This window comes from Euprymna scolopes, chromosome 31 (genome assembly GCF_053919585.1).
Source record: "Euprymna scolopes isolate OS-2025 chromosome 31, ASM5391958v1, whole genome shotgun sequence".
NCBI lineage: Eukaryota > Metazoa > Mollusca > Cephalopoda > Sepiida > Sepiolidae > Euprymna > Euprymna scolopes.
In genome coordinates, this window is record NC_136512.1 from 53,280,464 (window position 1) to 53,307,822 (window position 27,359).

At 30.5% G+C, this 27,359-nt stretch overlaps 1 protein-coding gene across 5 annotated transcripts in view; it reads left to right on the forward strand.

Annotated features, from left to right (window-relative positions):
* Window positions 1-27,359, forward strand: part of LOC145255744 (breakpoint cluster region protein-like) — a 182,716-nt gene that overhangs the window by 9,078 nt on the left and 146,279 nt on the right. For 3 of the 5 annotated variants that reach the window (XM_080114385.1, XM_080114386.1, XM_080114384.1), the window contains 5 exons: window positions 2,095-2,161; window positions 7,721-7,864; window positions 12,894-13,082; window positions 14,347-14,532; window positions 17,070-17,177. In XM_080114385.1, the coding sequence (XP_079970511.1) occupies window positions 7,742-7,864; window positions 12,894-13,082; window positions 14,347-14,532; window positions 17,070-17,177 (606 nt within the window). In that variant the 5' untranslated portion in view covers window positions 2,095-2,161; window positions 7,721-7,741. Of the gene's footprint in view, window positions 1-2,094; window positions 2,162-2,577; window positions 2,653-7,720; window positions 7,865-12,893; window positions 13,083-14,346; window positions 14,533-17,069; window positions 17,178-27,359 lie in introns of all 5 variants that reach the window. The other 2 variants (XM_080114383.1, XM_080114382.1) reach the window with 1 other exon arrangement.

Genomic DNA, 27,359 nt, shown 5'->3' on the forward strand with positions numbered 1-27,359 from the left:
GATATGTATATATATATATATATATATATATATATATATATATATATATATATATATATATTATTCCTTAATTGGAATTCATTTTTGCAATGAGCATTATATATTAATTTATTTTTATTTCGGACTATTATTCTCATCTTTATTAGTTGCTGTTTTTGATCTTTTATTGGTTTTGTTTATTCACAAAGTTTCGGCCAACTATTCCTCTGGCCTTCGTCAGGTGGTAACCGCGACGGATAGGAACTTCGAATCTCCTAACTGCATTCTCAGCCATCACTGCCATCCGTAGTTGTTGTCGTCTCACCACATTTTGGCCAATTAACCTCTGGCACGCTTTGGGTGGGATTGAAACCGCTATCTTCAGACAATGCTCATCTGGAACTGTAGAGATTCAACGTCTCTATCAACTGCGCCCCGAAGGGCGAAACGTTGTGAATAAACAAAACCAATAAAAGATCAAAAACAACAACTAATAAAGATGAGAATAATAGTCCGAAGTGAAGATAAATTAATATCGAAATATCTTAGGATTTTTTTCTCTTTGTCTTTGCACTGATTTCTTCTTCATTGTTGTTTTTGTTTTTTTCTATTTTTCTTTGCCTCGTTTCGAAAGGCTTTAATTTACATTTTGTTGCTATCTTTTGTTTCATGAACGTTTCCCTTTTTATGTATCCAATGCTTGTTTTTTGTTTGTGATTTACAATTATGTTTTATGTCTGATTGGACATTTTTGTTGTTTGTTTAGTATCTTTGTTGTTTCCACAAGCCTTGATATTTGTGTTTTTGCACACACGCTTCAATAGATATATATAAAAGTGTTTTTTTATTTTGTTTGTTTTAGGCTCTTTCGCTAAATTATGTATTTACTTATTTGTTGGTTTTCGTTGTTAGTTTTTGTGCGTGACTTCGTTTTCAGAAGCTTGGGTTTGCATTTTCAAACATCGTGTTCGCCACTGGTGTATTTACGAGCGTCGAGGTTACCAATAATGTGTTGCAGTTCCTGAAATGAAACAGTTTAAGTAATTCGATGCTTTTTAGCATTCGTTGCTTCACGATTTAGTCGTCACAAACACAAGTGAAACAGTCTCTGAAATATTCGATGTTTATTTAGTCGGAATATTTAATTATGATTGGTCAATTATATAAAAATACTCAATCGATTGGTTGCCTGTATTATACTTTAATCAATCGGAAAGAGTCGTCCTGGGGCCCGGGTACGTGTTTACCAAAAAGATGCAGTGACCCTTTTAAGACGCAACATTACTATAAAAACTTATTGTGGGCAAATAAACCCTGGTTGTAGTTCCCTTCGCTACTGACATCTCGGCAAATAACACATGTCATAGTCATGGGTTACAAAATATGATGACAGCCTATAAACAGTTTCACGAATAGTAAGTCCACATACAGACAAAAATAACACTTTCTTCGTTTTTAGACCCTTTGAGGATTTTTTAAACTCTTTTTTTTTGTAACTTTTTTATTCTTTGGTTGCTGTTTCAAGTTATAAATAAAGCTTACATATTTATGCATGGATAGATTTGCATTTTGATAAAATTGTCTTTCATTGGTTTCAAAAGTCCTGTTTTTTTGTTTTTTTTTGTTTTTTTGTTTTTTTTTGTTTTTTTGTTTTTTTTTTTGTTTTTTTGTTTTTTTTGTTTTTTTGTTGTTCTCATTTGTACCTGTATCGTCCCAGTTTTCTTTCTTTTGCTGCTATCGTTTTAGCTCTTCTTATTTCTTATTGTGCCTTCCCTTTTGTGCCCGATTCCTAATCTTCCAGAAATGTCTGTTCTCTTTCATTCTATTTATGGTTTCAGCTTCTTTTCTAAGTTTGATGTTCTCGGTTTCCAGTCTTATTTCCCGTCCAGTTTTTCTAGATCCTTTGTTTTAATGGGTTTTTGTTTGTTTTTAGTTTCACTCTTCCCGATTTTGCTCCTGCAAATATTAAAATGTTTAGATCTATGACAGTATCTGTTGAGACATATGGGAGTTGTTGTTGTTGTTGTTGTTATTATTATTATTATTATTATTATTATTATTATTATTATTATTATTACGCCCTCAAATAGTTTATTTTGTTGTTTTTATTTGCAGACAAATAACAATAACTAACCACGCTTTTCATCCTGCATACAAAAGACTGCCAATTTACTTACCAAACGTAAGTAAACAAAAATATACACTTTTAATTTTTTGTTGCAGCTTTTGTTGTTGCTGTTGTTGTACTTGTTGTGGATGTCAATAAATTTATTTATGGTGGGACTAGTTTCTGGTGCGAATATAACTCATACACGCTTGATACTGTGTTCCACGTGTCGTCTCGTTGAAACACGGAGGACTCTTTTTGATGGAAGATTTATTCACAATCAAGAAGCATTAATAAAACATTTCCAGAAAGAGTAAATATATAAGAAAAAAAAAAGTATTTACTTGATATATACCACGCGCGCGCGAAGATATTTCTGGCACAGTCAAAGTATTTTCTGGAATGAATTAAATTCAAATTAAATTTGTTTTTCTTTAAGTGTTCCAACGATCCACAAATCAGAATAAAATATTTATTTGTATTTTTTGTAGGAAGAAAGCTGTCGATGATAAAATAAAGAGAGAGACAGTAGCGGTGCTTTATGAATAAGAAAGAATTTTAATATGGTAGTTATAAACTATCCTTGGCAGATTGGTATTTTAGCTATTATGCATATTTTTAATTTGACCTTTCAGAGACGAAATAATGTTACGATTATCGAAAAATGGATTTGAAAAACTTTTAATCTACATAACAATTTCAAAGGAAACTTTCTTTTTATTTGTTTTTATTTTTTAAAATATTTAATTGTTTATTTCTTTTAACATTTTATTAAAATGTCTATTTCTTTTAACATTTTATATAATTGTCTATTTCTTTTAACATTTTATATAATTGTCTATTTCTTTAAACATTTTAATTGTCTATTTCTTTTAACATTTTATTTAATTGTTTATTTCTTTTTACATTTTATTTAATTGTTTATTTCTTTTTACATTTTATTTAATTGTCTATTTCTTTAAACATTTTATTTAATTGTCTATTTCTTTTAACAATTTATTTAATTGTCTATTTCTTTTAGCATTTTATTTAATTGTCTATTTCTTTTAACATTTTATTTAATTGTCTATTTCTTTTAACATTTTATTTAATTGTCTATTTCTTTTAACATTTTATTTAATTGTTTATTTCTTTTAACATTTTATTTAATTGTCTATTTCTTTTAACATTTTATATAATTGTCTATTTCTTTTAACATTTTATTTAATTGTCTATTTCTTTTAACATTTTATATAATTGTCTATTTCTTTTAACATTTTATATAATTGTCTATTTCTTTTAACATTTTATATAATTGTCTATTTCTTTTAACATTTTATTTAATTGTTTATTTCTTTTAACATTTTATTTAATTGTCTATTTCTTTTAACATTTTATTTAATTGTCTATTTCTTTTAACATTTTATTTAATTGTCTATTTCTTTTAACATTTTATTTAATTGTTTATTTCTTTTAACATTTTATTTAATTGTCTATTTCTTTTAACATTTTATATAATTGTCTATTTCTTTTTACATTTTATTTAATTGTCTATTTCTTTTAACATTTTATATAATTGTCTATTTCTTTAAACATTTTATTTAATTGTCTATTTCTTTTAACATTTTATTTAATTGTCTATTTCTTTAAACATTTTATTTAATTGTTTATTTCTTTTAACATTTTATTTAATTGTTTATTTCTTTTAACATTTTATATAATTGTCTATTTCTTTTAACATTTTATTTAATTGTCTATTTCTTTTAACATTTTATATAATTGTCTATTCTTTTTACATTTTATTTAATTGTCTATTTCTTTTAACATTTTATATAATTGTCTATTTCTTTAAACATTTTATTTAATTGTCTATTTCTTTTAACATTTTATTTAATTGTCTATTTCTTTAAACATTTTATTTAATTGTTTATTTCTTTTAACATTTTATTTAATTGTCTATTTCTTTTAACATTTTATATAATTGTCTATTTCTTTTAACATTTTATTTAATTGTCTATTTCTTTTAACATTTTATTTAATTGTCTATTTCTTTTAACATTTTATTTAATTGTCTATTTCTTTTAACATTTTATTTAATTGTCTATTTCTTTAAACATTTTATTTAATTGTTTATTTCTTTTAACATTTTATTTAATTGTCTATTTCTTTTAACATTTTATATAATTGTCTATTTCTTTTAACATTTTATTTAATTGTCTATTTCTTTTAACATTTTATATAATTGTCTATTTCTTTAAACATTTTATTTAATTGTCTATTTCTTTTAACATTTTATTTAATTGTCTATTTCTTTAAACATTTTATTTAATTGTTTATTTCTTTTAACATTTTATTTAATTGTCTATTTCTTTTAACATTTTATATAATTGTCTATTTCTTTTTACATTTTATTTAATTGTCTATTTCTTTTAACATTTTATATAATTGTCTATTTCTTTAAACATTTTATTTAATTGTCTATTTCTTTTAACATTTTATTTAATTGTCTATTTCTTTTAACATTTTATATAATTGTCTATTTCTTTAAACATTTTATTTAATTGTCTATTTCTTTTAACATTTTATTTAATAGTCTATTTCTTTTAACATTTTATTTAATTGTCTATTTCTTTTAACATTTTATTTAATTGTCTATTTCTTTAAACATTTTATTTAATTGTTTATTTCTTTAAACATTTTATTTAATTGTTTATTTCTTTTAACATTTTATATAATTGTCTATTTCTTTAAACATTTTATTTAATTGTCTATTTCTTTTAACATTTTATATAATTGTCTATTTCTTTAAACATTTTATTTAATTGTCTATTTCTTTAAACATTTTATTTAATTGTTTATTTCTTTTTACATTTTATTTAATTGTCTATTTCTTTTAACATTTTATTTAATTGTCTATTTCTTTTAACATTTTATTTAATTGTCTATTTCTTTTAACATTTTATTTAATTGTCTATTTCTTTTAACATTTTATATAATTGTCTATTTCTTTAAACATTTTATTTAATTGTTTATTTCTTTTAACATTTTATTTAATTGTCTATTTCTTTTAACATTTTATTTAATTGTCTATTTCTTTTAACATTTTATTTAATTGTCTATTTCTTTTAACATTTTATTTAATTGTCTATTTCTTTTAACATTTTATTTAATTGTCTATTTCTTTTAACATTTTATATAATTGTCTATTTCTTTAAACATTTTATTTAATTGTCTATTTCTTTTAACATTTTATTTAATTGTCTATTTCTTTTAACATTTTATTTAATTGTCTATTTCTTTAAACATTTTATTTAATTGTCTATTTCTTTAAACATTTTATTTAATTGTCTATTTCTTTTAACATTTTATTTAATTGTCTATTTCTTTTAACATTTTATTTAATTGTCTATTTCTTTAAACATTTTATTTAATGGTCTATTTCTTTTAACATTTTATTTAATTGTCTATTTCTTTTAACATTTTATTTAATGGTCTATTTCTTTAAACATTTTATTTAATTGTCTATTTCTTTTAACATTTTATTTAATTGTCTATTTCTTTAAACATTTTATTTAATTGTCTATTTCTTTTAACATTTTATTTAATTGTCTATTTCTTTAAACATTTTATATAATTGTCTATTTCTTTAAACATTTTATTTAATTGTCTATTTCTTTTAACATTTTATTTAATTGTCTATTTCTTTAAACATTTTATTTAATTGTCTATTTCTTTAAACATTTTATTTAATTGTCTATTTCTTTAAACATTTTATTTAATTGTCTATTTCTTTAAACATTTTATTTAATTGTCTATTTCTTTAAACATTTTATTTAATTGTCTATTTCTTTAAACATTTTATTTAATTGTCTATTTCTTTAAACATTTTATTTACTTGTCTATTTCTTTAAACATTTTATTTACTTGTCTATTTCTTTTAACATTTTATTTAATTGTCTATTTCTTTAAACATTTTATATAATTGTCTATTTCTTTTAACATTTTATTTAATTGTCTATTTCTTTAAACATTTTATTTAATTGTCTATTTCTTTTAACATTTTATTTAATTGTCTATTTCTTTTAACATTTTATATAATTGTCTATTTCTTTAAACATTTTATTTAATTGTCTATTTCTTTTAACATTTTATTTAATTGTCTATTTCTTTTAACATTTTATTTAATTGTCTATTTCTTTTAACATTTTATTTAATTGTCTATTTCTTTAAACATTTTATTTAATTGTTTATTTCTTTAAACATTTTATTTAATTGTTTATTTCTTTTAACATTTTATATAATTGTCTATTTCTTTAAACATTTTATTTAATTGTCTATTTCTTTTAACATTTTATATAATTGTCTATTTCTTTAAACATTTTATTTAATTGTCTATTTCTTTAAACATTTTATTTAATTGTTTATTTCTTTTTACATTTTATTTAATTGTCTATTTCTTTTAACATTTTATTTAATTGTCTATTTCTTTTAACATTTTATTTAATTGTCTATTTCTTTTAACATTTTATATAATTGTCTATTTCTTTAAACATTTTATTTAATTGTCTATTTCTTTTAACATTTTATTTAATTGTCTATTTCTTTTAACATTTTATTTAATTGTCTATTTCTTTAAACATTTTATTTAATTGTCTATTTCTTTAAACATTTTATTTAATTGTCTATTTCTTTTAACATTTTATTTAATTGTCTATTTCTTTTAACATTTTATTTAATTGTCTATTTCTTTAAACATTTTATTTAATGGTCTATTTCTTTTAACATTTTATTTAATTGTCTATTTCTTTTAACATTTTATTTAATGGTCTATTTCTTTAAACATTTTATTTAATTGTCTATTTCTTTTAACATTTTATTTAATTGTCTATTTCTTTAAACATTTTATTTAATTGTCTATTTCTTTTAACATTTTATTTAATTGTCTATTTCTTTAAACATTTTATATAATTGTCTATTTCTTTAAACATTTTATTTAATTGTCTATTTCTTTTAACATTTTATTTAATTGTCTATTTCTTTAAACATTTTATTTAATTGTCTATTTCTTTAAACATTTTATTTAATTGTCTATTTCTTTAAACATTTTATTTAATTGTCTATTTCTTTAAACATTTTATTTAATTGTCTATTTCTTTAAACATTTTATTTAATTGTCTATTTCTTTAAACATTTTATTTAATTGTCTATTTCTTTAAACATTTTATTTACTTGTCTATTTCTTTAAACATTTTATTTACTTGTCTATTTCTTTTAACATTTTATTTAATTGTCTATTTCTTTAAACATTTTATATAATTGTCTATTTCTTTTAACATTTTATTTAATTGTCTATTTCTTTAAACATTTTATTTAATTGTCTATTTCTTTTAACATTTTATTTAATTGTCTAATTCTTTAAACATTTTATTTAATTGTTTATTTCTTTTTACATTTTATTTAATTGTCTATTTCCTTTAACATTTTATTTAATTGTTTATTTCTTTTAACATTTTATTTAATTGTTTATTTCTTTTTACATTTTATTTAATTGTCTATTTCTTTTAACATTTTATTTAATTGTTTATTTCTTTTTACATTTTATTTAATTGTCTATTTCTTTTAACATTTTATTTAATTGTCTATTTCTTTTAACAGACGAAACCGGAAGAACTGAAGATGCCAAAGCAAAAAGTTGAGAAAAAAACGCCCGACGCCCTTGATGACGTGAACGTTGATAAAGAGACGTTGGAGTTTTTAATGGAAAATGTTGACGACTCTGCAAGTGGCAGTTCGTCCGATGTATGTATCAGATTCTTATTGACAATTCTTTTCAGAATTATCTACTCTATTCTGATTCCAAAATCACGTCGGGGTCACCACTGTGGAGGATAGCACATTATCAAATAAAGAAATGATGCACTCTATTTAAAGTAATTAATTTTATTCGACAACTTGTTCAGACAATACAAATAAAAGGTTATTAAAAATTACGAATTCAAACAATCCAAAGAATGTTCTAAGAGAATGAGTTATTTATACTGTAAAACAACAATTTATAGTGTAAGAAAACAATTAATGTAAGAAAGCATGTTTATTTCAGCTATCGCCCTGAGCGTTTACAAGTGTGAATGGACGGGTATGTAGGTATGAGTCTGTATTAGTGTGTGTGTTAGTTAGAGAGTGTGTGCGTCTATGAACTTGTGTACAGGTGTTCATTGAGTGGGTGTGGGCTTCGCTAGGCGTTACATTTAGAAGTCCATGAAATTCTCTCTTATCTGTTGTTGTTTCAAAAACAACACAAGTGTTTATATCATGATTCAGCCTGACTCACATAACGGACGTACATGTTTACAAGTTCGATCACTAACAAAACAGACACGTTAATGCGCGCGCACACACACACACACACACACACAAATCTTCATGCCTATTCATTTGCACACACGTAAACGCACAGCCAAAACAAACACTCAATTTCTTCTTTCACGTTAAACGACTCTTACTCAAGTAACGTTCTTTAAACTCTTTATATTTTCAACCAACACTATATTTTAATTGTCTTAACAAGTTGTATAATAAAATTAATTTTTTATGGATAAATTGTATCATTTTTTTCATTTGATAATGTCCTAGCCTCAACAATATAATGCCAAATCGCATTTTTTTTTATTTTAGTTCAGTTCGTTTTTTAAATCAAGCCACACACAGTTCATTCTTTTAGTAAAATTTATCACGGTTTATTTGTAGGTATCATGTTCGCCTTGTGTCCTTATCTCTCCTTGGTTGGGTAGATCCATATATTCTTTCGTCTCCAGCTTTCCTTCTCCCTAGTAAATTCCATTTGGATGTTCTGATTGAAGATTCTGATTGTGTTTGTCCATATACATGAGGTTGTTTATTCCTTCTATATTAGTAAATGTGTGCCCGGTTTGATAGCGGTAGCTCTAGATATATCTAAGGCTTTTGACAGGGTATGGCATGAGGGTCTTCTCAAGAAAATCAGATCATACGGTATCACTAGAAGAATGCATAACATAATTAAATCCTTCTTAGATAAGAGAAAAATCCAGGTTACCCTTGACGGTCGTACATCTAAACAATATGATATAAATCCGGGAGTGCCTCAGGGGTCTATCCTTGGACCTCTGTTATTCCTAATATTCATAAATGACCTCCCTGACAAAATTGTCTGTGAGATGGGTATATATGCTGACGACACCACGCTCTATAACAGACATGGCAGGAAAACAGATGAACACATATCTAAAGAAATGGCAGAAACACTAGAGGATGATCGATCCGTAGTGGAATGGGGACAAAAATTGATACTCATATTCAATGCTGCCAAGACTAAACTTGTTTCCCTCAGTAATTACAAGAAACCTTCCCTACCACCAATAGCAATGGCCAATGACTCTTTATCTGAAAGTACATCTTTTAAACTCTTCGGCTTAACGTTCACAGGAAACATGAGTTAGAACAATTACATTGAGAACATTGCAGGACCGCTGCGAAGAAGGTAGGTTCTCTCTACCATGCTAGAAAGCTACTAACGCCCCAAAGTATCCTATACCTCTATAAGGTCACCATTCGCCCATGTATGGAGTATTGTTGTCATATTTGGGCTGGTGCATCTGCCACTAGTCTTTCACTCCTAGACAAGGTTCAAAAGAGAGTCGCCAATCTGATAGGACCTGAACTGTTATCTAAACTTCAGCCTCTGTCCCATCGACGAAATGTTGCATCCCCCTGCCTGTTCTACAAGTACTTTAACTTTACGTGAATGCTCTGACGAACTACAAGCACTTGTGCCCCCTCGGCGTAAATACCCTCGACAAACCCGACAAACGGCAAAATCCCACCCCTTCACGGTAGAGATCCCTAGATGTAAGAGTGCCTTTTACTCCAGTAGTTTCTTCCCCAGAACGGCTAGACTTTGGAACTCCCTTCCGGGTCCCTGCTTCCCCAATTGTACTGACATGCAGAAGTTCAAGTGTAACGTGAACCGACATCTTGCTGCCCAACTCCTTATACAGTACCCCTGATGCTTATGTACCTGATAGCAGCCCCCTACAACAAAGTGGCAATGTGCCTTGTTTGGGGTGAAAATGCAATTAAAAAAAAATTCCTTTGTATTTACGCTTTAATGCTGGCTGGTTGATTCAACTCTAAATAAAATCTTAAGAAGTTTCAGATCATGTGATCGTGACAACTTATTTGTTGAGTGTTAGTCACGTGAGCATGCATATAAAAGACCTGACTCAGAATTTCATTTACTTTTAATTTCATTTTAATCACTGAAGTGACAATATCATTCGTTCACTGCATTTATTTCAAGACCAGTTCTAAACATACCAATTATGTTGCGGTGCTTCTACAGTCCTTTTTTCATTGCATCCACGTCTTAGGAATCTTTTAGATTTTTATGGGGGGGGGGCGTTTCTCGGTCATAAAAAATTGTGATAACGGAGTTGGGGGAGACGAAAAAAAGTGTGACAGTTTAGGAAGGGGCAAACTAATGTGACAACAGAGGTGTTTCCCCGGTCGTAAAAACAAAAGGTGACAGCGGGGGTGGAGAGCGTTGTTGCTCGGTCGTAAAATCCGCTGAAATATGATAAATTGTGACGAGGGGGTGGGGCGTTGTCCGCTTGTAAAATACGCTTAAATATGATATTTTAATTTACCCCCCCCCAAAAAAAAAGCAATTGCGACAGCAGGGGGAGGCAATCGTAAAATCTGCTGGTATGATATTTTAATGTATAAAAAAAATTGACAGAAACCGAAAGCAAAATTTGTAAAAAAAAAAAAAAAAAAAAAAAAAAAAAAACAAGAAGAAATAAATAAAATAAAAACAGATAAATTAAAATGTTTGCGTGGGAAAAGATTCTAAATGTAACTAAATGAAAAAAGGTTATAAACTGTTAAAAAATGTTATAAATTGTAAACTAAATAAAAACTACTTAAATGTGGGATTCGTTCAAAACAAACCCGAATACCTAACAGGCAAGTATTTACTTGATCCGCTTAAATTTAGTTTCATTAGAAAGTCGTCAAAACATTTTACTCTGCAATTCGTCAGCTTCTTTTTTATTATTAATATTTTGGCGTTGGTTTTAGCGTCCCAAATTGTCGTATGCAATTATGAATTAAAGAAGCTTTAAATTGTTAAAAAAAAAATGATAATGAAAGAAAGTCCTTTGTTTGTTTTAATTAAAGAATCATAATTGGATTGGAATTTTTGTTTCTTTATTTTTTTTTTAAAATAACTCTCAGTTGATTTAAACTGCTGATAAAAAATCGAAATAAGGAAATTGTTTTTTTGTTGTTTGTTTGTTTTAATATAAAATTTTAAAAAATCCCAGTAAATAGTACACATTACAAAACAACTCTGTTTAAATGCAAAAGAAAATTCCCACCGGGAGGAATGCGCGAACCTCAAAACTAATAGTTATAAAACCTTCTAATTCATTTGGCCACCGTGCTGATTATGAAACCACGTCGAAAATTCTTGTATTTAAACTAATTCAGAGAACAGTGGTTGATGCATGTGCAGATGTTAAAATCGTCTAGAAAGAGATGCTTTTAGGTGATCTTCCCTTGAAATAAAACGCAATTTCTACACGAAATAATTAACTATTTTTTCTAAATTTTTGATATTATTTGTCTGAGAGATCGCTTTTTCTAACAATGCCGAGTTGGTGCGTGTACGATGCGTATGCGAAAAGGTTTAGCTGGCATACAAACACCAACACACACACACACACACTCACACAAAGGCACAAACATCTCTCCTCTATATAAAGAATTGTGAGTTGTTTCTTGTTTGTGTCTTTATTATTCTTTGTTTGTTAGTTCGTTTTTGCGTATCTCTTTTGTGTATTAGAACAATTAAAAAACTGATTTTTCGAAAAAGAGAAATCCCGATTTTTATCTTGGGAATATGTTATGCTGAAGGTGTTTGCGAGTTGAGTTCCGCCATTAGAGTAAGATAAGCATGGCGTCAGTTCCACAAACTGTTGCTAATCCTTACATTGTGAGTTATCTCTTTCACTCTTAGAGGAATGGTATATAACAATTATGTTAGATGTGTGATCTTGTATGGAGATGCGTGCTGGGCCCACTCAGCATAATAAACAAAGCCATGATCAAATGGCTATGTAATGTCGGGTCAGATCAAACTCAGTATATCAGCTCTAATATCCTATTGGTAAGATTGAATATACTAAAGTTTGATGAACTCCTGGCAATTAGTTGGTTTGGTTAAGAGGAGTGACTTTTGGATAAGAAAATACAAAAAAAAACTTGATGTGGAGGACGGAAAAAAAGTTTGACGATCAAAGAAAACTTGGATACAAACTATCAACAAATATTTTATTAGTATTTGAATGGAATCAATCCTCAATACCGCTAAGCTTGGAAACCAAAAGAAATAAAGCGAAAAAAAATGATGATAATGACGATCAACGAGATCAATCCTTAAGACTGCCAAGTTTAGAAATCAAGGGAAATAAAATGATGAAATAGATCATGATGATGATGATGATCATCATCATCATCATCATCATCATCATCAAAACTGCCGACCTTGGAGACTGAAATTTCAGAAAACGTAAAACACCTGATAAAAGAAAATAAGATGATAAAACCAAAAAAATTAATGGATGATGATGATGATGATGATGATGATGATGATGATGATGATGATGATGATGATGATGATGATGATGATGATGATGATGATGATGATGATTTTGTATTTCTATTTCAAATTCATTTTCATAATTATTTGTATTTTTTTTTTTGTTGTTTTTTTTGTTTTTTTTTTCAGAAGAGACTTCATGGTTTATCATCTGATGGGATAGAAGGTCGTGATATGATCGTAGAACATTCAGACGTCAACATAGCTGTAACTACTCACTGTGAATCGGAACGTCTTCTAAAACTTCGGAAATTTCTTCACCGGCAATCTTTATTGAGTGAGCGCGCAGGTGTAGTAAATATGAAACAACTTCTTATGGTAAGATGGGTATTTAAATCCAAATCTAATATTTTTATTTATTAAAACTATCTTCTACATTTGGTATTGGTTTTCAATTTTCTTTGTTTTCTAATATCTGTGAATTAGATTTAATATTTTTATTTCCCTGAGACGTCCAAATTTCTGGTGATTGTCTTTACATGAAAAACAAAATTTGTAGTAGTTGGCTGATAGTCTTCTTGTGCTGCATCATGAAGATTATGCACATCCACTTTGTCTAGCACCTCTCACCTTAAACTGAAACTATAAAATGAAATGACAGCTTGTACCCTTCTCTCACTGCACCGTCCCCCCCCACCTGAACCCGCTGGACTACTTCATTTAGTCATATGACTACAATATCACCAACATAATCTTCCACAACAGCAAAGCCAGTCTGATCGCCATCATCTGCCATGTATTCATAGAGCTCCCACTGACACATGTGGAAAAGACATGGTTTCATCCAGAACGACCCATATCAAGGCGATGATTGAGGCTGAGGTAATTACATGGAATAGATGTCAGCTCTACTACATGATCAAGTTACCTCAATTGATTTTTTTTCAATAAAAGTTTTAAAATAAAGCTGTAGTTGTAGTTAAAATAAGTGCAAAAACAGTATTTTGTTAGTAATATTTCGATTATTCAAACTACTGTTCTCATCTGAAATATTATTCTTACAACGTTTTGGCCGATGTAATTTCCGATCTTTTCAGGTGTGCCTTGTCGAATTCGAGAATTTGTATGGAATTTTGAATTAAACTCTTTATTTGATCCATATGGACCTGTGGCTAAAGGGCAAAGTAATAATTACTTCTGAGTGACAATCCCCCAGAGATTTATGGTTCAATTCTCAACACAATTGATACTAAGAATATTATTAAGAATTTATAATGACTCCTTCCCGGTTATGGATGAGGGAACGAGAATAATCTTGCAGTATATATAAAATAAAGTTTTCGATTCGAAATCCTGAGCAGATTCCCTGAGTTCAACATAAAAATTTCCAAGTTCGACAAGCTGCAGTTCAATAGGTCGGAAGTTACATAAGCTGAAACAATGTGAGAATAGCATCCAAGATGAAAACAATAGTCCAAATAATGGAAATTATCAATCCTCATCTCAAAAATTCAGAAACATTATTTACTTTTTGAATAAACTCTTGAACACAAAACAGTATTTGTTAGGCCAAAAATTGTTAAAAGACCAAAAGTGTAGTTGTATTTGGCACTAACTGTAATGCTATTTATTTGTTTTGAAGTGCAAGAATCTCTTTGAACGTGACTTAAGTTCTAATGATCCCTTGCTGACACAGGCGGAAATAAATATTTTGTTTTATAAAGTGGATGAGATCAAGGCCGTTATCGAAGAATTGTGTAACCGATTAGAGGAAATATTCGGTAACTGGTCGATTAATATTCGAATGCTTCCGGCCTATCAATATGCAGTAAGTATCGACAATCTTTCTTTTTACATTTATATTTAATGTTATTTGAACAGCATGATAAGCAAAAATGGGGAAGTTTCAATTTGACATTCATTGTAATTTTAAATGCGCTCGCTCTAACTTTGAATATTTAACAAATTGAAAACAGTAAATTTACACTAATCCTATTATCTATATAGAATCTATACTAATATAGATTTGGTATCTGTCTGAAGTCAAGTTATTTTTAAGTCATTTTTTTATAATGTACTATTGTTCTATCTTTTAATGCTGAATTCTGTTTATCATACTATTTCAGACTAAAGTATTATCTGTCAATGATCAATTCAGGATGGGTAGTATCTGTTCTATTGTCATGATTTCATAATCCAAGGTGTTACCTTCTTCTTTTTGTGAGGTATTAGTGTAGTATCTGTTTCGTTGTTATGGAACCATTATCCCAGGCATTACCATGTTCTGAGTGTGGGTTAGTATTTCGTTGTGTTCTCATTAGATTATCTTCTCAGGCATTACCTCCTACTTTGGTAGAGTAGTGAAGTTCGTTTGTCCTGATACTATCCTCCCAGGCATTACTTTATTTTGTTGTTGAAGACGAGATAATGTAGTATCTGTTCTGTTCCAGCGATTATTTGCTCCTCTTTTTTGGGGGAAGGGAGGAAGTATATTTACGAGCAAAAAAAAAAATACTTTTGCTTTTTTGTTGATTATGCTATAGACAACTTCCATCTTCAAAAAATTAAAAAATGCTATCAGAAATGTGGTCCCATTTTTGCAATAAAACGTTAAAAATAGTCATCATCGAAATTTTCTGCCTTTTTAACTCTTTTTAACGAAAAATAAATTATTATTTTTAAAATAAATAATTTTTTATGCACAAATAAAATATAACAGAATATTATGAAATGGATGGAATATATTTTTATAAAACGTTTTTCAAAAGTTTTATAAAAATATATAAAGAAAAATATATATAAAAAATGTTTATAAAATTTTTGAAAAAGATAAATTTCTGTAACTAAATAAAATAAGTATTAAGAATTGTAACAGTTTTAGAATGTTTAAAAAACATTAACGTTTTATTGTCTTCCCTTATCGCTAGTATCAATCTTCTGAAAATGGAAACAAAAAAATTTCTGGTGAGTTACAGTGCACTTGTGCCATAATTTGAATGCTTGTTAGATACTGTCCTTAAGGGTTTAAGGTCTCCCTGTACAGGAAAGTCCACTTATATACTAGGTTTTTACAACATTATTATTTAACCAAAAATAGATATAAAGTATCTTTTGCAGAAGAGACCCGCCAAAAGTTAACCCCCACCATCCCAATAATCAGATGAAATGGCGGTTGTAATAAAAAAAAAATGTATTGCTTATTTAAGATGATGTTATTGAGTATTTGCATAAAGCGACTGTTTCCTTTATATTTCTACATTGAATAAACTCACACACATAACTGTCCACCATTCTGCGGTGCGTTCCACAGTGGCATTTATTCTGCATTTTGCACATCCTAACCTTAACATTAATCCTAGCACTAATCTTAATCTTACACATGTTTAGATAAGATTCATAAAAGTATGTCAAAGGCATGTGTGCGCACTGCCCATGATTGATAGGGCTATTCTATATTTTTTTCAAAACTACTGTTCTCATCTTAAGTGTTAATTTCACACCCTTTTGATCGATGTAACCACCGACCTTCTTCATTGTCAAACTCGAGAAACTTTATCCATTATGCCATAGGTCTTTGCAAATCCATGGTGTAACCGTACAGTATATACTAGTAAAGTACTAGGTAAAACGGATGCATGGCGTAACAGATAAAGTACGAGGTAAATTCGGTTCTATGTGATACTCTTCTGGAAGCTGAAGGCTTAATCCTCAGCATGAAGATACTTAGAATACAATTGCAAATTGTTTAAGACTTCTACCCGGTCATGACTGACGGAATGAGAACATGCCACTCCTGTAGATTAAATAAAGGATTCCATTCGAAATATTGTGAAAATAACTATCAAAGAATCCAGATAATATAAATCTCAATAATTCAGAAAAAGTAAATCTTCTAATATATAAAGTAAAATCAGTCTCTTTATTGTTTCACTGTCATCAAAATTTTTCTTCCTGCAAAATCAATATCTTATCCTGGTTCATCAGTTTCTGTTGTGGTGATCATTTTAACGTTGGCATTATTAACAATGAAGAAGAAGAAAATTTAATTCAACTTAATTACTTCTTTAAAAAAATATTTTATTCAGGTTGGAATTATGCCATCTTAAAAAAGGGGCATAACTCTGTATACGACTATACAGAATTACTCTATACTTTGTGTAACAAAATAATATTTTAGAAAAATTTGCATAGTAAATACACTATTGCTGAGTAAGTACAGTTAGTGAGCAATACATTTGAAGCCGGTCTGAGGGTAAAGCAACCAAAACATAAAAATACACAAACCAACCTAACAATAACTTTTGTAGTAAATGATGAATTTCGAGTTTTTAATTTTTCTCCTAATGCTTTTTCTTCTTTTTTCAGATAGATCAAATACCACTCTTGACCGATTATGAAGAGAATCTACCAGAAGCCCTGAGAATAGTTGACAGCAATGGTGGGACTGAAGTATTCGATGAAATCATCTCAGGTGTATGTGATCATATACTTTTTAAAAATCTTTTACTATATCAAGGAAAGTCGTTTCTTTTGTCTGTGTTTGTATGGCTAAAAGTTAAAAACCACCCAGGATAAACTTAAAACCTTGCATCAAATTCTATGTGAACCCAACCTGATTATGATAAAAAAAATGCTGTAATATTTGTTCCCTTGCCGTCACAAAAATAGTGCATAGAGAAGGAAGGGGGTAAACTATTTTTCTTATCATTATTATTGTAACTAGGTCAAACAGTCTGTCAGTTTTTCTTTCTTTCATTTTCGTTTGTTTCCTTTTCTCTTTCTTTCTATTATATTTGACCAGTTGTGAGATAGATAGAAGGAGAGGGGATAAATGTTTACTTTAACTATTTTTTAATGTAATTTTTATTATCTATATCCCTAGCAACGCTGAGTAAATCGGCTAATTTTGATATGGCATGTCCTTAAAATGAACTATTTTTCTCTTCATTTTTTGTTCTGCTGTTTTAGGTGTCTCGTTGAATCTTTATTTAGGTCACTAACTTGCAGTGTGAGTTGTGACACAAACGAGATAGACAATAGCTAGTTCTCTAGTGTACTATTATGCCGGCTGACGAGTATAAGAAAATAAATGAGATTTGATGAAAATAACAAGCTATACAATGAAGATAAAAGTATTTTATTTCACTAGAAACAAAATATCTCTCTAGAAATGAGTATTGAGGTAGATGATGATAATATTGCTTTGAGTCAGGATAGGAAGCTGCTGCTAGTCATAAAGAGCAGGGTTGTTTGCAGCTAATTGTAGTTGGTAGATGATGATGCTAAGTGTGGAATGCAAATGTGTCTACATAGTCTGAAGTTGATGAGTCCTTTCATCAAAGAAGATAAATATTTTGTCGAGATCCGTGATGCAAGGATCTCTGTACTCTTCGAAGTTAATGAATCCTTTTGTTTCGGAATGGAATTAATCAATGAATGTTTGGTTGTAGAAATTAGTGGTGCACATAATCTACATGACTGTTGGAATATGATACTTCAAGCATGTCTGAAAATTCAGTGAACTGAATACAAATGGATTTGCAATTATCAAAGTGCCTCTTACAAATGAGTTAATTAATGAAGGTCTAATCACTAATTTATGTTTATACATCTGCACTTGTAAATTGGAAGGCCTTCTTCCATGGTTGTTGTTGGTGATGAATTCATTGGTTGGTGTTGTTAATCTATTTGTCTGATGCGGGTTTTAACAGACTACTTTTTATCCATTGATATTAAGTTGATAACTCGGTACTAATGCCACTAGTTCTAGCTGGGTTATCATTCAAAATTATGCTGGGTTATGTCTTATCTGATCGATTTTCCTGTGGTGTTGTACAAAGATATATTTATCCTATTGTTATTTTAAATCATGCCAGGGTCACCAATTTGTAGTGAGAGCAGCAGGATATATAGAATAAACAATAGCCAGTTTTCTAGTGTAATTTGATGCCTGCTAACAAGTAAAAGAGGTTATAATAAGTGACATGTGATGAAAGTGATAGAAATGAGATCGAATCACATAATGCACAATGAAGATAAAAGTGTTTCGTTTCATTAGAAATAAAATAAGTCTCTAACTATTGAGATAGATTCTGATACTCATGTTACTGTGGGTAGAATTGGGAAGTGCTGCATATCATAGAGAGCAGGATACTGTTGTTAGTTCTAATGTTATTATAGCAGATGTCAATGGTGGTGGTGGTGATGGCAGACAGAGAGGATTGGTAACTGGTATTAGTAGTCAGCATTTTGCTGTCCCAGACTCTCTTTGCCAAGCAAGCTATGGTTGCTGCCACCTTTCTGACACGGTTATAGAGTTCTGTATACAGGGAGAGGCTACTGGAGATGGTGGACATGAGATATATGAAGTCCTTGACGATCACAAGTGTAGTCGCCAATGATGATGTTTGAGATAGTGTTTACATCTTTGCTCTTTAGATAGACAATCATGCCAAATTCTTTGCATGCATGTGCAAAGCAGCGTATGAGTTGCTGCAACTATTCTTCAGAGTAGTGTGCCATCAGTTCTGCATCATCAGCAAAGAGCATTTCACTTATGAGGACTTTCTGCACTTTGGTCATACCTCAAAGCCACAACCAATATAATAAAGAAATGCACTATATGACAGGCGATAAACTATTTAAAAAAGAAAAGAAAAAAAGCTAGAAAAACTGGAATCGTTAATCAGAATATGAAAATGGAATTTGGAATGAGAAAATATACAGGGTGGCATGATAAAATTGGCACCCTAAAGAAAACAGCACCACAGCTTTATTTTAAAACTTTTATTGAAAAAATCAATTTAGGTAACTTGTATATGTTGTAGAGCTCACATCTATTCAATGTAGCTGCTTTCAGCCTCAATTACTACCTCGATACGAGTCTGGAACTGGAAGCATGAGTCTTTGCCACATGTGCCAGCGGGAACTTGTTGAATACTCGGCAAATGGCAGTGATCAGGCTGGTTTTTGTGTTGTGGAAGGTCATATTGGTGATGTTCTCGACGAATGACCAAACGAAGTAGTCCAGCTGGTTCAGGTCGGGGGAGGCGGGGGCCAGTGAGAGAAGGATACGCAGTTATAGCACTCTTTCTGAAGCCAATCCTGGGTTTTTTTGGGGAGGGGGATTTGTAGGCCAGCTCCGAGCCTGCTGTCACACCCAGGGTCTGCCAGCGACCACCTGATTGCACCAGGGAATCACCACACTCTTCAGCACATCCAGTTACAGTTTGGTGGTGAGTTTCAAGCCGACTTCGAAGATGTGATGTGGCTTGATGTTGCCCTCAGTTGAAACTACACCAAAGACTATAACTGTGGCCGGAAACTTTGTTTCATCATTCTAGGCATGTCTTTGTTATTTGTGACTATCCAGCAATGCATTTTGAGAGTGCTGGCAATGGTCCTCCTGTCATAACTTGGATCGGTAGAGAACATGAATTGTACAGCAGCACATCTCTGATCTCGCCTATTGAATATTGTGTCACTTTCAGACATGATAGAAGGCTCCTATCACTTTTGAGATTTGAACATAACTGGTCAACTATTAGATGGTCTGCAACAAAAAAAGGAAACCAGTTTTCATCAAACGGAAACAGAATCATGTCATCTTTTCTAGGGCGACAATTTTACCGTTTCCTCTGTGCATTATTAAGTGTATACTATTGAGATAAAAATAGAGAAACTTAAAACAAGAAACGAGGGTAAGTCTTTTATATAGGCTTATGACCAGGAAGCTTCTTTTCCTCAGTGGTAATATAGGTCCCTCTTGTCATTTTTTTCAAAATAGAATCGTTGTCTCATCACAATTAAATGTTGAAGTATGTAGGGTTCCTGAAGAACAATGGAATTAAAGCATTGAATAAATTCTTCTGCACTTGCTGCTTTGCCATGGCTAATGACTGAGAGGATACCAGTTCACTTTTTCAAAATTTCAAACCAGCCGTGACTGACATCTCCTCCCTCCTCAGCTGCATCCTGTTTAAAATCATTTTTCACTCAAAAAGATCGAAAATGTTCTGTCTGTCTTTTGGTGTCCATTCCTCTTTGCTTGTCTCTGTATGACTGGTAACAGTATCTGTGTCAGCATCTGAAGAGGAAGCAACAATCTCAGATATTGGATCTGTTGCTGGAGAACTGGGAGCTAGCACTATTTGAACCCCCAAAGGACTTGGGGATGGAGACTTACTGTCACTGGGGGCATCTCTGCTATTCTTTGGTGGTTGCTGCATGTATTGTTGAAATTCTTCGGAGCAATTTCCGTTTTTTTCGCTTGGCGTTGGTTGTTCCAAATTTTTCTCAACTCTTTTGAGCTCCAAAATAAAGACCTTACTGATTGACCCCAATGGAACATATGGAATTTGTGGAATGCATTTCAGAACTTGACTCTCATCAAGAGAAATATTCCACATTTCTTGAAGCCTGCCACAAGATCTTTTTGGTTTGTTAGTTCTTCTTCCATGAGGTTTTTCAAAGTTTTGGGAACAAGTTTTTTGAGATAGCGCTTTGAGATTTTTAACTACATTCTTGATCTCAGAGAGAAGCCGTCTCAACGCCACCTTCATTGGAGCAAAGAAAGCAACATCCAGTGGCTGACACAGGTGTTGCATTTGGTGGAAGGCAAATGGATAGAACGTCATTCTTTTTACATTGCCTTAGAATGTCTTCACTGAAGTGTGATGACAAGTTGTTACCAATGAGGACTTTTTTCATTGTAGCTTTATACAGTATGTAAATGCCACAGAGTCCAACCAATCTTTGAAAGTGATGTGGTCGAACCATTCAGATTTGGAACGATTATAGCGAACCTTCTCTGGCCTACCTTCAGTCCATGTTGACCAGAGATGTTTTGCTTTGTACACAACGTACAATGGCAGTGTTTGTTCTGTTGCTGTTCTTGTTAGCATAAGCCTTGTAGAAATTTTGTACTGTTCACAATTATTTCTGGATACTGAACATCCCTCTTGAGTTGTAGCATATCCCTCCTTGTACTGGTCGATAGGATCTTGGCATTTTGCTGACTGAAACTCAGAAATGATTATTGCCATTTTTAACAGGCAAATAAAACTTAAAAGATGAAATATCTTGTGAAAATTATTCAATTTTAAATTTTATGCAGAACTATGGTGGCCCAAATCACCCCACATATGTTTGTACACTGTGAGGTGACTTTTGCCAGTTGTTCAATCTCACTATTAGTGTGCTTTATCATATTAATTAACTTATTTTCATAGTGTTTATCCTTTTTACTGCTTAATATAACCAAATCTTAAAACAATGAAAAATATTCTTTGTACTCAAAGAAGTTTGAAGATACAAATTCCAGCAGAGAAAATCATACAGTAAATTGGCTATTTGAAATTGAAGATTTCTCAGCAGTAAATATTTGCTGCTGAACAACAATGTGTCTATAAAATTATGAATTCGTATACGACCTAGAAATTATGTTTAAAAATGCAGAGATCATATATTATTTACGCATTATTATCTTTATTTATTTTTTTATTTTTTTCTTAATGGCTCAGAGTCAGTCTGGGTGGCCAGATTCACCCCAGCTTACGGTATCCATATCAAAAGTAGGTGTTTGATCTTATTATTCAAATAAGAATGCAATTTTGATATAATTGTTACACCTTTAGAAAGCTGCACCTTCTTTATTGCGTTCTTTTGTCAGAGAAGCATGCATATGGCAGACACATTGCGACAATATTCAGCAGCCAAATCACAGATTCTCACACCTTGTACATGCTTTCAATTATCTCATGCTTTATTTCTTTGGAGATCATTTTTTGGTTTTATCCTTAGACTTAGAACCCATGTTTCACACAATAAATGTTGTTAAATGCTAATAAAATAAACGATAACATACACAACACCACGTTTTCTATATGACAACAATGAACACACTGGAAGAGAGAAGTTCGGGTAACCTCGGGTGCCATGTAAGCGTTCGCATTGACTCAAGTTGCCAAACAAAGACTCCGCCACCTACTTTAAGAGTAAATCATAATTTTTCAGGAGTAAATTCCTATTTCAGTCACGTAAATTCTTTCAATCTTATATTACCTAATAACAAACAATTTTCTTTATATCACACAAGATAAAAATGTTTTTATACTTTTTTATCTTGTGTGATATAAATAAAAAATTTTTAAATGCTAAGCCATTTAAAAACCTGTAATTGTAAAAAATGAATATTAAAACTAATTTAATATATAAAAGGCACTGTCCTTAATTTTTTTATGGACCGCCCTTTTATGGTTAAAATAGTTTTTAAGAGGTCAAAAAGGGGTCGAAATTGAAAAAAAATCGTTATACATTTTGTACATTTATCTTTGTTTATTTTTAATCAGCTTGTATGCGAGTCATGTTGGTACAGCGGTAACATCACCAGCTTTGAAAAAAACAAAGACAGGCTCGCAACATCTCTTCTGTGGGAGAGAGGTTGCAGGGAAGAGAAAAGGGCATCCCCCACTAAGCCACGAAGTCTATTTTGTACTTTGTCAAGGCAGGATAGGCTATTTTTAGCAGCTCCTGCCCAGATATGGCAGCAGTATTCCATCCTTGGACGTACTTGGCTTTTATATAGATAGAGAATTGCATCAGTAGTGAGATATCTTCTGGAGCGGTAGAAGGAACCCACCATCTTTCCAGCGACCCTGGCAACAGACTTGATGTACGTGTTCCATTTCATATCAGGAGTAAAGTTCAAGCCCAGAAGCTTGTCAAAACATTGAGCTTCTCCTAGGTGAGAGCCATCCATCACAATTGATGCTAGATGGGGATCAGAGCGTTGATGGTGTAAAGATAGGAGTTTGGTTTTAGATGCATTAAAGGTAACCAGCCACGTCTTCCCCCACTGAACTACACGCTTGAGATCAGAGGAGAGAGAATCAGAGAGAACTTTGTCATTTACAGGCTTTGATGTGTTGCTGTAGATGGTCGTGTCATCAGCATAGATGTCAACGAATGATTTAAGTATGTGTTTAGGGAGATCATTGATGTAGATCAGGAAGAGAGTTGGGTCCAGGATGGACCCCTGAGGGACTCCAGCATTAATACTGCAGGCCTCTGATTTTTGTCCATCGACCACTACTCTTATGAGCCTATTAGAGAGATATGATTTAATGATTGAGAAAACATTTCCAGTTATACCGTAGCTGGAAATCTTGTGAAGTAGGCCTTTATCCCTTACCTTGTTGAAGGTCTTTGATATGTCAAGTGCAATTGCCCTAGAAAGGTAGCCTTTGTCGAGAAATTCGCTAATCCTGTGAGATATAACTGTTAGCACATCTGCGGTAGATCTTGCAGAATGGAAACCATATTGCGTGTCACTAAGGAGGTTATTTCTGCTGAGGTAGTTGACTATTTCTCTATTTAGTATGGATTCCAGCAACTTACTCATGACACACAGGAGACTTATAGGTCTGTACTGAGAGGGAGAGAACTTATCACATGAATTCTTAAATACAGGGCATACTGATGAGGTTTTCCAGGGTGTTGGAAAGAACTTCTCCTTAAGGCAACGCTTAAACAGTTTTGTAAGTATAGGAGCAAGTATGGGAGCATGTTCAGGTTGAAGTCGTGTGTCTCTACCGGACCTAGCTGTTCAAATTTAGAGGTGTCATTGAGAATTGTCATCATTTTATTGATATAATCCTGGTGGTCAAGTATAACAACACCAGAGCCTTTGTCCGGTTTAGTGATAGTAAGAGATTTATTCTGGCGTAGTGTTTTAATAACACGGAAATGTTCATTATGCCATTTGGATTCACTAAACGAGGTACACCAGTCTCGTTTAGTGAATCCAAATGGCGTAATGAACATTTCCATGTTATTAAAATACTATGCCAGAATAAATACTCGTGTTGTTTTTACTTGTAAACCCATTTTGTCTTCAATTTGTAAAGACGTTCTCCCCCCCCCCACCATAACAATTCTATTATTTATTTATTTAAATGTAGCTGCGGTGTGCGCTACATCGGGCGAACGTCTCAAAGATTAGATAATAGGGTAAAACAACATGTTCCATCCAAAATTCGAAATGGAAACTACCTACCTTCGGACGTTTTGAACAATACCCATGGCTTATCTATAGGAGAGCACCTTATAAATAATCGTATTTGCACTTTGAATTTTAGTGCAGACTTTTTTTCCATCCTTAGCAAGTCGCACTCTCTTTATCATCTCAAAATTCTAGAAACTATATATATTAAGACTCTAAGACCTTCTCTTTGCAAACAAAAAGAGAATCTCTTAGGGCTTAATCTAGTTTCTATTTAATAATTAATCCACCCCCCCTTTTATATATATATATATATATATATATATATATATATATATATACATTCACAATCTAAAATAATATTTTCGAACAATTTTAAATTTAGTCTTTACATAACTATGATAAAATTTTGTACCCCGCAAAAAGTATTTAAATATATATATATATATATATATATATATATATATATATATACTAGCAGAAGTACCCGTCGTTGACTGGGTTAAAAAACAGCCTATAGAAAATAGACTGTGATTGATGAAAGTATGATACGTTATGAAAAGGAGGGAGTTGTAAAGAGATAGGTTTTGATACTCAAAAATTTTACCCCAAGCAAAATATGATGAAAGTAAAGATAATTTTCGCGAAAATATATTTTTTTATATCAACTTTGTTTCCATTCGTAGCCAAGAGTGACCAACAAAATGATGTTTCCTTACAAAGAGAAAATGTTATATATATAATAATATAAATATACAAGAAATAAATGTTACCATAGTCAATAAAAGTTACTTTTATGGTAGAAAAGTTCATTGGTTTGTATTTTTAAGTAGTTTGTAAAAAAAAAAATTTTATTTTTAATTCACGAACCGGATAAAAAAAATTAAAATGGCAGCGACTTTGAAATAGAGAGCCCTGTTTTCAATTTGAAGGAAGAGCACCTAAGCATTCTATGTTAACAATTTAAGAGTTCCGTCAAGGTAAGGAATATTTATAAACATATTTTAATGTTTTCCGTTATTTTGTGCTTGAGGAATATTCGATTATGGCATGTGTAGTTTATATAAAAATTCATTTAAGTAGTTATCGCCTCAAATTTCGTTTTAATTTCGGTTCGCTGAAATTTTTTCAAGCAAAGAGCATTAAAAACTATTTCAAAACAAAAAAAAACATGAACTGAACTTTTATTGACTATGGTAACATTTATTTCTTGTATATTTATTTTTTCGGGTAGTCGTTTGTTGACTTTTCTGCTCTTACTAAATAATATCGACGAAATATTGAAAAACAAAGAAACAAAAACAGTTTTACTTTACTTTACTTTAGTAAAATAATCCGAAACAGCAAAATGGGATATTAAAAAAGTAAACACGTAATTACTTTAGTTTTTGAAAGCAAAGAATCGATATAAATATGAATAAGACGAAAATGGCGCCCTTTTCAAGCAGAACAGCTTCGTTTCAGTTTTACAGTATTAAACGGTGTAGTATTGCGCTGTCGGATTCGGGGTTGTACTATTGTAATGAAAAGAACACGCAGAAAGAGCTGTAATCAACTGAATTCCTTCTAGTACACTTACAAAAAAAAGCTTAAACAGATATATAAATAAAAATAAAAAGGTTATGTAAATGTTTTTAAAAAGACACGTAATCACCTGAGCAAGACTTTTTTTCCTTCTTTTGACACGATAACAAGTAAAGTTCTTATTTTTTATTATTTATCTATTTTCGAAAGAGAGCCACGTGCAAGTGGAGAAGGAAAAAAACAGTTATGCAAAATTTGTGTCGAGAATTGTCTAAAGTTCCGACTTTTTTTTGGCTTTCACTTTAATAAGAACGTGAATTTATGAGGTGAATTTATTCGATACAATATAATTTAACTCAAAAAAATAAATAAAAACTAAGGTAAATTAAGATTAAAGTTAAGGTGTTATTGTGGACTCTCACCCCTTTAAAAAAACCTTGTTAAACTTTGTGATATATTTACATTCTATGGAGGTCAGGTGCGAACGAACACCCAATAATTTTATTATACCATATTTCTTCAAACTGAAACATAATTATCAAAGTATACTTACGCAAATAGATATGAAAAGTCTTTGTTAAAGTTTGTGCCATATTTCCATGGAGTACAGGTGCGAACACAGACCTCACAATTTTATTATACCATCCCTATTTAAGTTGAAACATACTTATCAAAGTATTCTTATGTACATCTATATCAAAAATCCTTGTAAACGTTTTTTATTTTCATTTTTTATTTCCATACTTTGGGGGCCAGGCGCAAACGCAGACCCCACAATTTCTATGAACCACCATTGTGCCAGATCAAACATACCCATTCCTGATTCTCGATACATCTTCTATCATTATATGTAATCAGTTTTTTAAAATAGTCTACCATATAGGAGCCTATTTGTGACCACACACAACACACACACACACACACACACACACACACACACACACACACACACAGACGTTCAGCTTTATATATATATATATATATATATATATATATATATATATATATATATATATATATATAATGTTTTCTTTGACTAAATATTCTATTTACTTTTTTAGTCTTAGATAAACATCCAGATAGAAAAAACACCCAGACAAACGCTCTTCATATTTAGCTGAGATTAGATT